The 16,600-nt window shown below is 35.1% G+C and overlaps 1 protein-coding gene across 1 annotated transcript in view; it reads left to right on the top strand.

Moving 5' to 3' along the window:
* KNDC1 (kinase non-catalytic C-lobe domain containing 1) overlaps window positions 1–10,331 on the top strand; it is a 65,102-nt gene extending 54,771 nt beyond the window's left edge. Inside the window, exons 18-30 of the mRNA XM_072870290.1 lie at window positions 1,800–1,893; window positions 2,005–2,102; window positions 2,404–2,615; window positions 3,846–3,959; window positions 4,370–4,517; window positions 4,761–4,937; window positions 6,071–6,286; window positions 6,605–6,687; window positions 7,968–8,118; window positions 8,580–8,702; window positions 8,805–8,864; window positions 9,497–9,654; window positions 9,920–10,331. Of these exons, the coding sequence (XP_072726391.1) occupies window positions 1,800–1,893; window positions 2,005–2,102; window positions 2,404–2,615; window positions 3,846–3,959; window positions 4,370–4,517; window positions 4,761–4,937; window positions 6,071–6,286; window positions 6,605–6,687; window positions 7,968–8,118; window positions 8,580–8,702; window positions 8,805–8,864; window positions 9,497–9,654; window positions 9,920–10,151 (1,866 nt within the window). The 3' untranslated portion in view covers window positions 10,152–10,331. The remainder of the gene's footprint in view (window positions 1–1,799; window positions 1,894–2,004; window positions 2,103–2,403; window positions 2,616–3,845; window positions 3,960–4,369; window positions 4,518–4,760; window positions 4,938–6,070; window positions 6,287–6,604; window positions 6,688–7,967; window positions 8,119–8,579; window positions 8,703–8,804; window positions 8,865–9,496; window positions 9,655–9,919) is intronic.
* The last annotated feature ends 6,269 nt before the right edge of the window (window positions 10,332–16,600 follow it).

Raw genomic sequence — 16,600 nt, 5'->3', positions numbered from 1 at the left:
CTACTTCTAACAGTCTCCACCAAACTTCCGTGCACCCAGACTGTGACTAGGAGGTTTCTAGCGCAAGTTTTGCATATTCTGGCCACAGTTTTCCCTTTCCCATTCCTTTTCTCTTTTCCTTTCCCTTCTGCCAATATTCTGCATCCTTTTGTGGAGCCACCTTTCAGTGTGTAAAAAACTTATGCTTCAAAGACAGGTTGGAATTTGCAATTTTCCCAAGTAAACAAAGTTACTCTATCGTTACTTTGTTGCGTAGACTAAGGGATGTTCTACAGAAAAGTGTCCTCACAAATTAAATGTACTTCAGAGGAAGCAGAACAATTGAATGTATAGCTTCATCAAAAACGTTTATATTCTAGGACCTACCTAAAATGGAAGAGGTTGTGGAATAGACTGGGAATTTGCTACTGACTTCATTGCTACTCACCTGAAGTTCTTAGGGGACAAACCACTTCTGTCCATCAGATTCCAAATGTCAGAAAATGGCCACTTTTTCTGATTCCCTTCCTGTGTTCATAGTCTCTTAATCGACTTGGTTTCCCTTTAATTGATGAAACAAAGCCAAACCTTTAAGTAAAAGCAAGCAGTTTCCAATTCAGAATCTGGATGATAGCTTTTCTGTGCTTTCACTATTCTCTGTGATGCCTGTGTAGTGGCAAGTCTCTTAAAAATCCACAGGGCTTTTGTGACTCTTGCTGCTAATGAACTATGTTGTTAAACCTTTTGAGCTTTTCTGAAAAACAGTGACAGGTTTTTCTCAAACTTAAATTAATTTCTAGTAAGTCCATCCCATTAAAGCTAACCTATTTACCAATCTGTTGTTTGATATGTTAGCTCTGAGCTATGTGTTTTCTGATCGCTCTGCTTGTGGGAGTTCTGTCTGCTGCATTCAGTGAATTTACTCCATTTAAAATGCTGTTTCATGTAACTGGGTCACTGGTAGCTAGCTTAGGACCCAAGTGCAAAAGCCACCACTTTTATAGAACACAACACACATCATGTTTGTTGTTTCATAATAAATCAGAAGCTGAACCCAAAGTGGATGGCCCATTTTCATTGGTTGGTAAAATAATGAAACCTTTGATATGCAAACAAATATAAATGTTTACATTAAATTTGATATTATTGTGAGAAAGCCAATATACTTTTGTTTCTATCCATTGCTTAAGTTATATAATTCTATAGAAATTTATTTTTTCAATTATGTAAAATGCATAAATATAAAATATGTAAGCTGAACTTCAAAACTGATATGTCCTTTATTTATAGAGCAGCTCTCCTGTCTACCTTCTGACCTGGTTGTATAATACAATGTAATTATACGTGTTTGGAAACCATTGCTTTCAGTCAAACTTTCAGTTCTTGCTGCAAATATAGGTCAGCTGCTTAACAGCATTTCTGGGGTCTGCACTCATTGCAGAACGCATTGCTTTTAATTCTGGATGACTTCTGAGTGTAACTTTTAAAAATGCTCTTGAAAACAACAGATAAGTGCAGATATAACTAAAGGCATGTTTATATAAACCGATTCAGACAAACTTCAATGCAGTCTCATCGTACACAGACCAGCTCCAGTTCTGAAGTTATAGAACTTGTGGTATAACTAATGCTTTTCTGATGCCTGCTGTAACTTGCCTGTAAGCACAGGTGTGAAAGGTAATTTTTCCGGGTTAGTATCATATTCTTGTCTGTTTGGATGTTCTTTTTTTCATACAAAATAATTCTCTTCTAAAACTTCAATTTCCTACTAGAACCTTGCATTTACCATTCTGATCAGAATCCTTTTTCTCTTTAAATAGGAACTAGAACAATTGCTAATGATGGAGACAAAAAATTACAGAAAGACCATAAAGTTTTACCAGAAACTATTGCAGAAAGAAAGAAGAAGCAAAGGTAAGATTACAGCAGCTCGCCAGTAATAAAATTAGTGCGTAGTATTTTTAAGGATTTTTTCTGTAAATCAGAATCATTGATGTTCTTATGCTGTGTGTGTTAAATCTAAAGGTCCTGAAACTAAATCTATGCTGCCAAAATTGAGAGGACAGCTACAGGAGATGAAATCAAAAGTGCAGTTTCTTGAACTGGTGAAAAAATATGTGCAGGCAAGTCAGACTTTATTTTGCTTGTGTTTCATTTGTCATTTCATTACTGCATCAGCATAGCTGGCTGCTCAAGTCAGTATATGAAATGTGAAATGTTTTGTGTCAAGTGCCAAATTAAGTAGGAGCTAAAAGAATTATTAAAATAAAGGTAATTGCTACTAGTATTGTTTAAAAAGGAAAAAAAGCAATTTTTTGAATGAAATGCAATTTGGCTTTAAGTTGAGCTGACTGCATTTTGTGTGGACTTTCCTCTTTCTTTTCCTATGTTTTATTTTTTTCATGGCTTTGCATCTTTGAGCAGATCATGTATGCAGAGCAGTGGGGTGTGGAATTCTGTGTGCTGCCTACAGTCATTCACAACGGGAAAACTGACACTGTGGATGTGGCACCTACGGATGAGTCATCACTGCTTCTTTACTATAACACAGAGAAACACCAATGTAATAATCAAAGTGGAATAAGAGTTCTGCAGGCTGGTACACCACTTGGTTTAATGGCTTATTTATATTCAAGGTATAGTATATTTTGCACATCCTTAATTGAGGGTGGGTTGAAGTATAGTTCCTAATTCAGGAAAAAATAATCTCCATGATAAATCCTAGTTACTCAACCTTGCATAAATTCTCCTCTCTTATATCATGTTTACTGTTATTTCTATGAACGCTTATTTACAGAAATGGGCATGGAAATGGCAAAAGACAGTCTGATAAGAAGTAAGCCAAACTGCTAAGTTAGGGTTTGATTAAAACTTGAAGCATTTGATAATAAATCAAAAACTAATAAGTTTAAACCTTTTTATCCTTTACTTATTTGAGGTTTTGTTCTGATAGTTGCCATGGTATCAAGGCTTTATGTTACTGCCAGCAGTATAATAATTCTTTGGAACATATAATTTGATAATTCTTCTTAATAGGGTCTGGATGTGAAAATGTGTAGGTTCTGTTTTACAGATTATTGCCACAGTCCTTGGGACTGATCAAGATGCAGGCTTATCTCAGAGCTTAAATGGGGACAAAGATGTCCTTTAACCTTCAACTAGGGTGAGGGCAGTGTTGTTTTAAGGTACCTGAGCCATAATAGCATGAAGGATGGAAACTGCTTGAGAAGAGACTCCATCAGACTTGTGCCCAGCTTATCCTGACTCTGAGACCCAGTTACTTATCCTGAGTGCTGCTTTTCCTGGTAGTTAATATTTTGCACAAAGTGAACAAATTGTTTTGGAATCAGAGCTTCCACGTTGATCAAACCCAAACTTCCATGGTTAGCTGTAAGCCATCAGGGAGACATGACAATTAACCTGTGTTAAGACCTTGAGAGTGTGTGTGTGCACAGATAAAAAAATAAAATGCACTAATTTTTAATGTATGTGTAATAAGTATATTCTGTGTTAAAGCAACTACTGCTCTAATTAGAGCTACATTAAATATGAACATTAGAACATTAAATATGTTCTTCCATACTATTTAGAATGTAACTTTTGATAATAGAAATGTTAAAGGGGTTCTTCACAAAATTGCAAGTAGAGAAACTTTTTTTTAAAACAAATTATGCTTTCAGTGTTGGCAATCACAATATTTGGTGTGTAAAAATAAAATAAAAAGGAATCAATGTTTTATGTAGAGCTCGAGAATTTAAAATCCCTACTAATTCTTGATACTTTGAGGAATTTTTTGCTGTTGCTGTACTCTAATGCAAGAAGAAATTGTGTTATTGCTTGTCTGAAGTTGTTCTTGTGCTTCACAGAAATGCATTTTTAGAAGGTTATGTACAGCAGTTTCTCTACACGTTTCGCTATTTCTGCACACAAGAAGAATTTTTGCAGTTTCTTCTTGATAGAATCAGCAGCACTTTATCCAGGTACAGTAATTTCCTGTGAAAAATATTATCAAAGCACAATTGACTTTTCCCCACAATGGCAAATAGCTGTTTCTGAAAAGAACTACTTAATTAAACTGAATTGATGTTTGCTTTTGTAAGTCTCTCTTGACAAGTGAGAGTGAAACTAGAGCAAGTGCTGTATTTGACAATGTGCTTACTTCTTTTTTCTTCTGAATCTGAGTCTTACTTTTGCGAGTTGTTCAGTGATGGATTGTAAGTACAGCCACAGCTTTGTTTCTATAGAGCCATGGATTCTAGAGGCATGAAACATAAGAATTTAAGATAGTACAGTCAATACCAAATAATACTTGTGTTTTTTTCAACACTTATTTTTAAATTGGAATTGGATATCAATTTTGGTGAAATAAATGCCTTTTTCTTCTCACCAGTGCAAGCCTGGATCCTTCCACACCACTTACCAAAATATGTAACCGCAGTTTCTACATCCTGCAGGCTTGGATTGAAGACTGCTACAGTGTAGACTTTGCAACAAATACTGATCTTTTGTGTACCCTGAAAGAATTTATTTCTTCCAAGGTAAGTCAGGATTTCAGTAGAAGCTTTAAGAAAGAAAAAAATCGATTGAAGTCAGTTATGGTATATGTAAGATTGTTATTACAAAAAACTCTCCTAATTACAATTAAAGTAACGTAATCTTTGACAGTTATGTTCAATGTGTCTGGTTTTGGACAGACATGAATCTTACAACTGTATTGTGTGTTACTTATAATTTATGGGAAATTGAGTTCAATATTCTGTTAACTTGTTTTGCATTTACAGGTTGCTTCATTAAATGGCTATGGTGAGCGCTTGTTGTCATTGCTTGAGGATGCTTCTGCCAGGAAAAGTGGCAGCACTCATCAGTGCTCCAGCATGGACAACTGTGAAGAGGGCGAGGAGGACAGAAAAACATTACATTCTCTATGTAAAAAGCTCTCAGAAGATGTTTCCAGAAAGGCATGTCTTTTCTTCAGACTGCAGTATATGGACCACATTTCCATATATTATTTTCTGACAAAACCTAAAGTATCCAGCTTAGGGTCTACACCTTGATGTAGTAAAATTTATGTACCTGCATGTTAAACTTTTTGAAAGTACCTAAGGCCTAAACAGTTCTATAACTGTGAAAGTAATCTTAAGCCTTAATTGCACCCTGTCAGCTGTTTCAGTAATAATAGATCAGATAATAAAAATTTTGAGAGGAGTTTAACTCTTCCTCCTTGATACTAGTATGTGACTCATAGTTACTAGGAAACATTTTCCCCCCTTGTCAAATATTAATACTTTTTATTAGGCATATATCTTTGTAAGTCTATAAATATAGGAAAACAGTGGGGGGTGAGGGATTTCCTGCTAGAACTTCAAAGCTTGTAGCAAAAACTTGTCCGAACTTTTGTCTGTATTTACTAGTTCATATAGTGTGCTAGTGAAAAGTAACCCTAGAAGCTGGAGCATACTGTAGGCTTTTCCTGAAAAAAGGTCTCTTTACAGAGTGACCAAAATGACATGTGGAAGTCAAATGTATAAATAATGTGCAAGTTTAATTTAGAATCAGCCTCTTGATAGAGGTGCAGAATTCCATGGGGTGTACTGGGGATTCAACCAATAAAGGGCAAACAGAATTAGAGAAAACATGGACTTCTTTTATTGTCACTGCATCATAATGATACTGGAAGGTGGAAGAAGGGAAAAGAATGGAAAAACAAATAATTCTTTGGAATTCTTTGGAAAGGGCTGTTTGATTCTAAGCAAAACGAGTACAAGAAATAGTAAGAGTAACAAGTAAAACATAAAATACAAAACTTCAGAATATAAACTATTTTATGGCAGCAAGCTTGAATACACAGAAGTTTCCATTGTTGATTGAGATCTGTTAACCTCCTGCTCAGACTCATCAACTGTGCATATTATATTAACTTAAAATAGCAATGTTGAATAAACCATTTAGTGTCTGGGCTAACCTTGAAGATTAGCTGAAGAGTTTTGCATCCACAAAGGTGTTTCTTTAACAAAACATTCCAGAAAGTTAAGTCAAGGGGAGACAATGTTTGCTTTAGAGAAGTGTAGCTTTACATATTTTTTTTCTACAGAACTTTAACTGGAAACTTTCCAAAGGTATGGGACCAATTGCACAATATCAGAGAGAGCGACTGTACACTATTTCGCCAGTTTTGCCAAAGCCATGCTATAACAGTTTTACAGAAGAATTCCCAGTCTCCTTTGCTAAGGCAGATGAAGTGGGACCATATCTCTTAATAGAATACAGTGCACAACAGCTTTGTTGTCAGCTGACATTACTGCAACAGGTACAAAGGACTAGGTTTACTTGGAAGTACAAGTATCTATCTTCTTACTTTATACTCAGCCTCCTTTCTCTACCATTTCCCAACCCTGATTCAAGCTTATTTCATACTATTTCATAAGACTTTGAATTAAAATAATCTGTTTCTCTCTTGTAATCTCTACAGCAATAATTCAGAATGGCTAATTCTATTCTTAGGCTGTGATCCCTCTGATAAATTTGCTGGGGGGAGGTGGGGGGGAACCTCTGTCATTTTTATCCCCGAGCATTTTAGAAGAACTGCTAGATCTAACAACAGATATATCTTGCTCTTTTTGTTTAGGAAGTATTTCATAAATGTCATCCAGTACACTTTCTAAATTCAAGAGCACTTGGTGTTAAAGACAAATGTGTTGCTGCCCAAAAGTAAGTTGCTTATTTTAACTGCCCTTGTATTCTGCTGATGCACAATAACTTACTGTGTAACACCTTTAATACATCCAGGAAGAGAGGAAAAACATTTTAAATGCTTAATATGTTTTCGACAGACTAGGTAGTCTGTTTACTTAAATTTTTGAATTTCAGGAGATTTTATACATGTTTATGTATATGTACCTATGCACATATGTGTGTGTGGTAGGTCACATTTGCAAGGTGATTTCGAAATCTAAAGTGGGTCAGGCCAAAATATTTCTGAAGACTCGTGTTAGGAGGGTTGCTTCAGAGGTTTTATTTTTGCCAGACAAAATTGTAATGGTTTCTGAAACGGGCTACTTGATAATGCCTGTGTGTATGTATATAAAATCTCAATTACCATTACAGAATCACAGAATAGATGAGGTTGGAAAAGACCTCTCAAGATTGTGTAGTCCAACCCTCCCCGCCTTGAGCAAGGTCAGCTAGAGCAGGTTGCCTGGGATTGTGTGCAGTTGGGTTCTGAATGTGGATGGAGACTCCACAACCTCTCTGTGCAGTGGTCATTTTGTACTGTTAGGTAGATGAAGTATCAGTATTCACAGATGCGTAAGAATTTTGCTATAGTTATTAGAGTGGTTACCAACCTATTTAAATTACTTGCTCAACGGTAATTAATGTTTTCATCCAGCCACATGGACCTAATTATATTTGATTATGGTCTACTTCTTACATACTCAGTGGATTCAGCTAGCTTCTAATTAGTACTTTGTAATTGCACTACCTGTAGTAGACTTTTCTGTCTAAGGATAGGGAATGAACACCTAAAGCAGCTCATCTTTTACAGATTGTTAAATGGCAGGGGCTAAATCAGCTGGTTTATACTGATTTGGGGTTCAGGCATAGGAAACAAACTGTGTGGTGCCACTAGGTATCGGGCTCAGTTTCTTACATGGCTGCAGTTTTTAATGAGTTTGGATTTCTGGCTGTTATTTGGTGTCAGATTGGATGGTTTGTTTTATTCAGTAACAAGTGGTGAAAGTGTCTTTGTGTACAGAAATGTATACTGCATATACCTATCTTGTAATCACATATAATCATCTTGTAATTATAAGGAAGAAAAAGTAACATAGCTCACTATTTACTTTGTAAAAGATTATAAAATCAAGACTGCAAGCACTGCAAAATTATTTTAAATGGTTAGAAGTTGGCATCTTCACAATCAAGATTTTCTTTGAAAACCCAAAGTCAGCATGAATTATTTTTGCCTTTTTTTTTTATTCTCTCCATAGAGCTGTTTCTACTGAGACAGTTTCACTTAAAGTCTGTAATCTGTTTCTGTCAAAGTGCATACAAGACCAGTACCTTCTACAATTATTAAGAAATGCAGACAGTATCAGCACCTGGGTTGCTGCTGAAATTGTAACATGTCACACGTCTAAGGTTTGTCATTGTTTATTGTATTATTAATTATGAAATGGTTGTTTGTTTGTTATTGTATATGAGTTGCTATGTAGCAAAGCTGCAAGAAATATTCTGAAATATACCTGTGAGTGGGCAGTTAACAATTTGGTTTGTTGTCACAAGGAGGGTCTTGGATGTCTTGGATGTTTTGTAGTAGCAGGTGTCAAAACCTAATAGCATGTAAGAAATGGGTTGCCTGAGGAGAATAGATGTCAGACTTTAACAAGGACACCTCAGTGACAGAAAAGAGAAAACTTTGTGTTGGAGGAAAATGTTACTACAGTCAACAATTTTGGTGATAAATTCAAAAAGAAAATGCATCTCTTCTTCTTCCTTCTCATTTAATTTTATTATGTAGATTTATGTAGATTTACTATATATATTTAGTATATCTTAATATTTTTTTATATATATAGTATATCTTAATTTTTTTTTTTCAGCTGCAGGTGAGCTTGTTATCAAAATTTCTTCTTACAGCAAAATGCTGCTATGAACAAAGAAATTTTGCTACTGCAATGCAAATCCTAGCAGGCCTGGAAAATCTTATTGTACGACAGTTACCAGTAAGTTTGGGGCTCTGTTCTGTAACTATTTTGCTTAACATAATCTTGTTCCAATATGGACATTAATATGAAAAACAAAAATATATTTTGTTTTATTGTAAGGCCTGGAAAATTTTACCTGCAAAAGTATCTGAAATAATGGAGGAACTCAAGGCTGTTGAGGTATAGTATAAAGTCTTTAATGTAAAAATACTTCTTTGGGGTTGGGTAAGATGCAAGATCTGCTTAAATGGGTGCCTCTGCAGGATGAAAGCCATAATTATTACTTTGTATTATGAAGGAGATTTTAATTAAATTTAAAACTGTTGACTCTTAATCTGAGAGTTTACATTAATTTTCATCTTAGTATTTCTCAAAAATGTGTGACTAAAAAATCAAGAAAGAAAAAGCAAGCTAGGACATTAGATACACTTTTTCTGATTATTTCTTCAGGAGCTTTGTGGCTGTAATCTGTTTTGAAAAATCTTAAATGTTTATTTTATCACAGGCATTCTCTTACTGATCTATCCAATTTTGAATCGTAGAGTAAAGTTCTAAAATGTAATTTTGGCTGTGATTTAGAACAATTAAAAATTATGTATTAAGTATCTTTTGATTAAAGTTACTTTCTTTATTTATGTACTTTAAAATGTTTGCTACCAGATTAATTCATAGTATTGTCTTCAACTTCAATGCCAAAAGTTAAAATTCATGACAAATAAATACGTGGTGCTAAACACATGAAGTGGAGAACTTCTTGTAAAACCTGCCCCGATACTTAACGTGAGATTTATCTGTGTGCATTTTTAAACTAGGTGTTTTTAAAAAGTGACAGCTTGTGCTTGATGGAAGGAGAAAGATTCAAAACACTTCCGACAATTCCATCAGCCCATGTTTTGGCTATGCATGTCCAACAACTTGAAACTGGAGGATTCACAATGACAAATGGAGCTCACAAGTGGACTAAACTTAGGTAATTATTTTAATTGTGTATGTATGTCACCTAAATTTTTAAAATACAATATTGTCTAATGGGGTAATGAGAGCTAATGCAACATTTCAGAGTTAGCAATTTAAATAGTTTCAGTCATTTTGACATCTGACTAAAGGGACATATACTATAGAAGAGAATGTTAGATGCCTTTGAATTTCCTTTAAAGTTTGGGGTCTTGGGGCTTTTGTTTTGTTTTTATCAGCAGCAAAACAAACTAATCTTTTTTACCATATTCTCTTTCAAGAAATATTGCAAAAGTTGTGAGCCAAGTTCATGCATTTCAAGAGAATCCTTATACATATACACCAGATTTCAAGCTTCAGTCTTACCTCAGACAAAGAATAACTCGTTTTAAAGATGCAGACATTTCTGCCTTGGCAGCTGACAACTGTGCCAACTTCCATCAGATACCAGCAGAAAAACATTCTCGAAAAATTCAGGACACACTGCGCAGAATGAAGGCAACATTTCAGTAATTATTTACATTGCATCTGTTCTATTCCAAGTGTAGATTGTAAAACTGGATTAAGTTGACTTCATCTCCTGGACCAATTCCCAAGCAAATACTTAAGTGAAGTGACTTAAAATACTATTTCAAGTTCAGATTATTATATTTCTTAACATGGAATTATAAAATGCTGACTAATGAGATTTGAATCCCTGGCAACTGGATGACAGATCAAAAGAATAAAAATAAAGATAAAAGTAAAGAGAGAGCATAGATGAAAAGGATGATTAATTTTGTCACTGTTCTTTAGCATAAAAAAATAATTAGCCCACAAACAAGTATCTAAAGATACTGTGGAAATAAGTTAAAATTACAGCTTCTGTTGCAAAGTTGGCCTAGGAGAGTTCAAAGTCTAGTTCATTAAATGTTGAATATATTTTTATATAAACATAGTACACTTGTATCCTGTCACAGTGTGCATATAATTCAGGGACACAGATCCTCTGCTGTCCTTTGACTTTTGGTGTGTGTTGCTTTTATGTTGTGTATTATGAAAACTATAATTGACTTAAATAATTGGCCATGTTTTTCTTCAAGCATACTAAGGAAGGAGAGGAATGCCACTCCACAACTTTTTTTTGTTTTGGTTTTAATGTCATTGAACCAACCTGTTTCCAAATGAAAGTAAGATCTGAATCTAAATATTACCACTTTGTTGCTCTGCTTCTGCCCTCATGGCCTTGTGAAAACAGTAAATGTGAAATTGCTTTTTTTTTTTTACTGTATTTGGCACAAGAATCACTTTGCCAATTTGTGTACTTATGTGTGTGTGCGCATTTGATTATGGCTTTTGCTCCTGAGGTTGCTTTTGTAGATTGCAGTGCTCCAGCAGCATTAAATAGAAGAAAACTGTGCAAAATTTGGACCTGCAACTTGTAAAACTTTGGTGCTAACCTATTTATAGAGCTTATACTTACAAGACCTTCTAAATGGCAATGAAATGTGATGCTATTGCTAGAAAGTTGGTTGAGCTACCCAGGTTTATGCAAGGCCAAAATGTTAAGGCTACAAATTAGTTACAAATACAAGTATTTCTACTAGAGGGGGCAACAGTAATATTGGAAGAGAAGTGGGGAAGGGCAAGAAACAGCTAAAATGAGCTCTGTTCTGAAAGTGATTTGCTAGGACTGTGTTTAAAAAAAATGAAAAAGAAAATGTTTTGAGAGATGTGAAGAGCAGATGTGAACTAACTGTCTTGGCATGTTTTAGTGATGGAGGAAGATAATGATGTAAGAAATGGGAATGTGCACATCTCTAGTATTTTCCAAATTGTACTATTGTATTTGACAGAAATGCATGTGCACATGTTAAAATGTAGATTTTTTTTTAATCATTTAAGAGGAAAGCTGCTCCTTTTCTCTTGTCAATAATGGCAATATATACATCACAGGCTACCTGCTTCTCATCTTTCTCAATCAAACACGAGGTATGTCTGTACTTTCCATTAAATACATCAGTTACTTTTTCAAACTAATATATTAATACCAGACTAACTTTTGTGCTCTTATTAGTTTAAAAACTGGAAGTCAGTCCTCAACAAGGTTCTCTTGCATTTGTTCTACTCTTAAGATGATTTATTTTGTTATTTACCATATGTAGGTTTAGCATGTCATTAATTGTAGTATTCTGACTTACCCTTAAGGAAGTAAAATGTGTTGCTATTTGTCTAAAAATTGCCAAATGTAAAAACATTTAATCTTTACCTCCTATCTTTATATAATACAGTGATTTAAGAATGTGAATGGTAACCTTATCTTCAGACATACATTTCACATATTTAATCTATATGCGTTTATTTTAAAGAATTGTGTTTATTAGTAGTTATTTGTTTTTTCTCAATTAAAAATTACCATTCACTTAAGGCCACGCCTTGCCTTTGAAAGACGGTAAAAGTTAAAGTAGCATAAGCTTTACTAATGTAAAAAACTCCACAAAACTTGTTAGTCACATGATCTTAATAAATCCATTTTATATAGTTGCCAGTCAGACTGTTGAAATTACTTTTGTGGATTTACTTATCATTTATATTTTGCACTCATGATAATTAGCTCATATATTTCTTACAGTTTTATCAGTATTTAAAGCAACCTCTACATCTAGAAAATATTATGTTTATTCTATGACAATAACTGGTGCTATACAAGAATTTAAAAATCATCTCATGTCTTCTGTATAATGTTTCAGTGTATCAGACCTTATATTGCTATAAATGCATAGTATTGAGTTATGGTACTACTTTGGGGTGTTTTAATCAATCAGATATTTAAGATTTTGTATTTAGACACCACCCCACAACAACAGAAAACGTAAATAGCTATTGAAAAAAAAAATCACTGTCTTACAAGGAAACTGGTTTGCTTTTGTCCATGAGCACTGATGTATGGACATCTTATATGACACATTTCAGAATAAAGTTATGTCTAGCATATAACTGTACTGCTTATTTATGACTAACAAGCAGTAAGGGTTGGGCTAAAGTTTTCTCTCTTTGTGGGGAAATGTCCTTGTAAAAGAAAACACAGGACAAAACATGTCAAAGAAGCAAGTTCAGTTGTATCTAGTTGGCAAAAAATTATTGGCATCAGTAATTGTATTGCATAAATGAGGGACTATACAGTCTGGCCCCGTGTTTCCATTCCAATACCAAATTAGAATGTTTGGAAAAAAATGGAGTTTGTTTTTTAAGCCAGAATTGCCACCAGCTGTCCTAGTTCTTCTTCATTTTTTCCACACTTCCCTCATCTTGTTTTTCTGTTGTTTATTTTTCAAACAGTGACCCATGGAGTTTCTGAAATGAAGTCTGCTCCTTGGGAGCCTTTCCAGTTGCTCTGTGCATTGGTGCTCTTTCTGTGTCCCTTTGCAGGTGTCTGTCTCCAGGATCCCTGGGGTTTTCAGGCCTCTGCTAGAGAGCTGGGAACTGTGTCCTAGTTACACTAGCTGTATTTGAAAGCAGGTTTCCAGCTCCAACACCTCCAGAAGCCTGCTAGGAAACGGGGATGAATTCAGTTGGATCCTATGAACTATTCCATAGAAGCCCGAACCAAGAAGCTGGAAAATATTTCATGAATCAACAGTGATTCATGATTCTGACAAATTTCTTTCCTTGGAAATTTGTCAACCACTTCTAAACTTTGCTTTTATGGTTTTCTACATTCTTCCTCTACGTATTGGATCGGTTTCATAAGCATTGCTGAGACTCATAACTTCTGTGAGTAGTGTATGAGATTGCAAAGGATTAAAATTTTGGGAAATCTGTTTCTAAATAACAAATTAATAAACTACAGTTTGAAAGGAGGGAAGCTGACAATTTTTCAGTGTTAAACATATGGTTGATGGTTTCAACCCTTGATATTATGATGAGGGAAAGAGTGCAGATAAATTATTTTTCTTCCTCATACTTGCTTAAATACAATCTAAAGCATATCCACATTTAAATTACACATTGTGTTCTGTTTAGCATTCCCCCCGCCCCGCCCCCGCAAATCTTCTTTCTCAAAACATGCTTTATAAATAACTTTTTAAAAACATGTTGAGCTTTAGAAGGAGTCTCAAAGCATTGGAAATGCAGGTTTGAACAGTATTTGGAAACTCAAGCCCCCATGAATCAAGCTTAATTGAGTGGTCATCTTTGGGATTTGCCTTACTAACAGGTATTCTTCACCTATAAATATTTTTTGCCTTCATTTAGTTATTAAAAATATGAATATTAAAATGTAAGAAATTTTCAGATAGTCATTTTAACTGCCTCCACTATGATTTGCATTGTAAAAGTTTTTCCCAAGAGATCTTGTAATTATCTTAAGTACCAATAAATGACTAATTTGTGGTAGAAGATTCCAATGGGGTTTTTATGTGATTTTGTACTCTAACTCTCTAAAATACCTGTGAGAATGAACAATTCCACCTTTCCAATCTCTATTTAAAAGTTCTTGCAGCAAAAAGTTTGAAGGACCTTTTTATGTGGCTGTTTATAATCTAGCAATGAGTGACAACAACCCCTGTAGACTAGAAACTTTGATTTGCAGAATCTTCTTCCCTCCCTTTGCAGAGAAAAGCTCTTTAGTTTCTTCTGTTGCAATGTTTGAATAAGGCTTCTAGCTATTACATGAAGGTTCTTTGCAAACGACCTGAAAGTATGCCAGGACAGCTTCAGCCTGGCATTTTGTGTGCTTCCTGTTCAGTGATATTTCAGTGTCTCACGTGCAGGTGAAATTGGCAGTTGCCGTATGACATCAGGCCATTGTGGTAATCTAGTCTAGGATCTGGTCTTTGCATTGTTTTATTTATTCATTTTTGGTCTAATGTAAATGATGCTTTTGTAACTTGCTTAAAAGGCAGAAGTTGAATATCTGTCTTGTAAATCTGTCCTGTGTCTTAGCTGTAAGATTATTTTATTTCTTGAATGCTTCATTCTAGTACTAGCGTTGGTCTTGTCATTCTGATGTTGGCATTATGCAGGTGAAATACATACTGGGTTTAGATACTAAAATAGATACTGTGTTTTAAACTGATAGAACTCAATTGTCATAATGAAATTAAGAGCTTAGAGTACTGGACAATTTGAGTTGCCATTATCAAAGAAAGATAATTTGGAAAGCTTGACTGGGCACTGGTGAGCCTGAGCATCAGACTCAGAATTAAAATCTCTGCAAATAGATGCTTATTTGTGATCACATCTCATAAAGCTCATAAACAGTAACAGTAGCAAATTATTTACTTAAGTAACAGATACACAATAAGGTTTTTTGCAAACAAGCTAGGGAAACAGGTCTAGAAAAAACTGCTGAATGGCAGATCCACCTTTGTTTGGATAACCACAGAGTGGTTGACAGTGGCTTGTCATGAAAATGCAAGGTTGTGTCCAGTAAGGCTCTGAAGAGGTCTGCCTGCATTTGGTATTACTTCATGCCTCCATTGACATGCTCTGGTTTTTGAAGATTACATAAATCTGTGGGGCTCTGCAGGCATGCTGAAGAAGAAGATTAAAATTTAAAATTATCTTGACAACTTGGAAAAAAGACACACAATAACACAAGGTATGTTACACAGAGACATATGAGAAGTTCTGGCATAATCAGCTGCACAAACGTAGACTAGAATTACTGGGTTTTTTGTAGAAAAGGGAGGATAAAGAATGAAGTCACTAATGCTGGGGAAGCAGTGTCTTGACAGCCCCTCAAGGTATCTCCTAATTCTCTGTTTCTTGATGAAGGGAACTGAAAGGGCAAAAGGCTTGACAATAAAAGGCCAAAAAAGAACAGATGACTCCTGAGATGAGTATATAGATCCACAGACGTTAGCAAAGTAACTTTTCTTCATGAAGGTTAACTGCAAGACAAAGATGGGATATATCTGTTAAAGAGCATTTGGGGATTACAAAATCCCCCAAATTATTTTGTTTAAATAAAAGATAATTGACAAAAAGACTGAAACCTAGAGAAGGATGTGGGGAACTGCAAGGTCACTAAACACATAAGGTGAGATAGCTAACAAATTACTGAATACCTTAGGCTGCATCTAAAATTGCAAGGACAACGTATTTTGAAATGCCACCAATAGGCCCTCATTTTTTGTTTGTCCAGACCAAGAGGCATATTGCAGTACACTGTGCTTAACATCCCTACCCACACCACCTGCTTATCACTCTGATGATAACCAGGATGTGCTTTGATCTGAGCCTGGCATGGGGACAGTTTGGACATAGCTTTGGGTGTCTAAGCTAGTGCAGGAGCATGGGGAATAATACTAGACCTGTAGTACACAAAATGTTGTTGCAATGTATTGGAGGGAACAAGCACATGCAGGAATGAAAGACAAGGGGAAAGAATACTAAAATGTATGTCAAAAACTTATATAGTTGTTTTAGAATCTAAAGTCAGGCCTACGTAATTTTTCTGTGTTTAATTTAAAAGGGCTAGGTGCCATAGTATGGGGTCTGTAACTGATCATCAGCCAGAAGGAGAGTGTGGAGACTTCATTTGTACAAACAGGCTACTATTTAAGATTTTACTGTCATTAATAGAGAGAAACTAGTTGAAAATCTGAAGGTGGAAAGCAATCAAGATGAAAGTTACCATGAGACAATAGAGTTCACGATTCAAAGGAAAGAAAGAGATGAAAGAAGCAGAATAACAACAGTGGGCTTCAAAAAAGCAAACTTCAATAAACTCAGGGTCTTGGGGAAGGGATTCTAAGGCAAAGAGAAATTCAGGAGAGCTGAGAATTTCTAAAAAAAGGTTTCCAAAACAGGCCATATTTTAAGTATAACAACAGTCTATCCTCACGCAAAGGAAAAACACTGATAGAGCAGTGTGGCTGCATTAGGGGCTTATCAATGACCTGAAAAAAATCAAAAAAGAATACTGAAAAAAGTAGGAACAAGAAGGCTGCATTGGCAAGAACAAATATAAAAGAACA

Source organism: Ciconia boyciana, chromosome 8 (genome assembly GCF_034638445.1).
Source record: "Ciconia boyciana chromosome 8, ASM3463844v1, whole genome shotgun sequence".
NCBI classification, from domain to species: domain Eukaryota; kingdom Metazoa; phylum Chordata; class Aves; order Ciconiiformes; family Ciconiidae; genus Ciconia; species Ciconia boyciana.
This window is presented reverse-complemented; position numbering and strand designations above follow the sequence as displayed.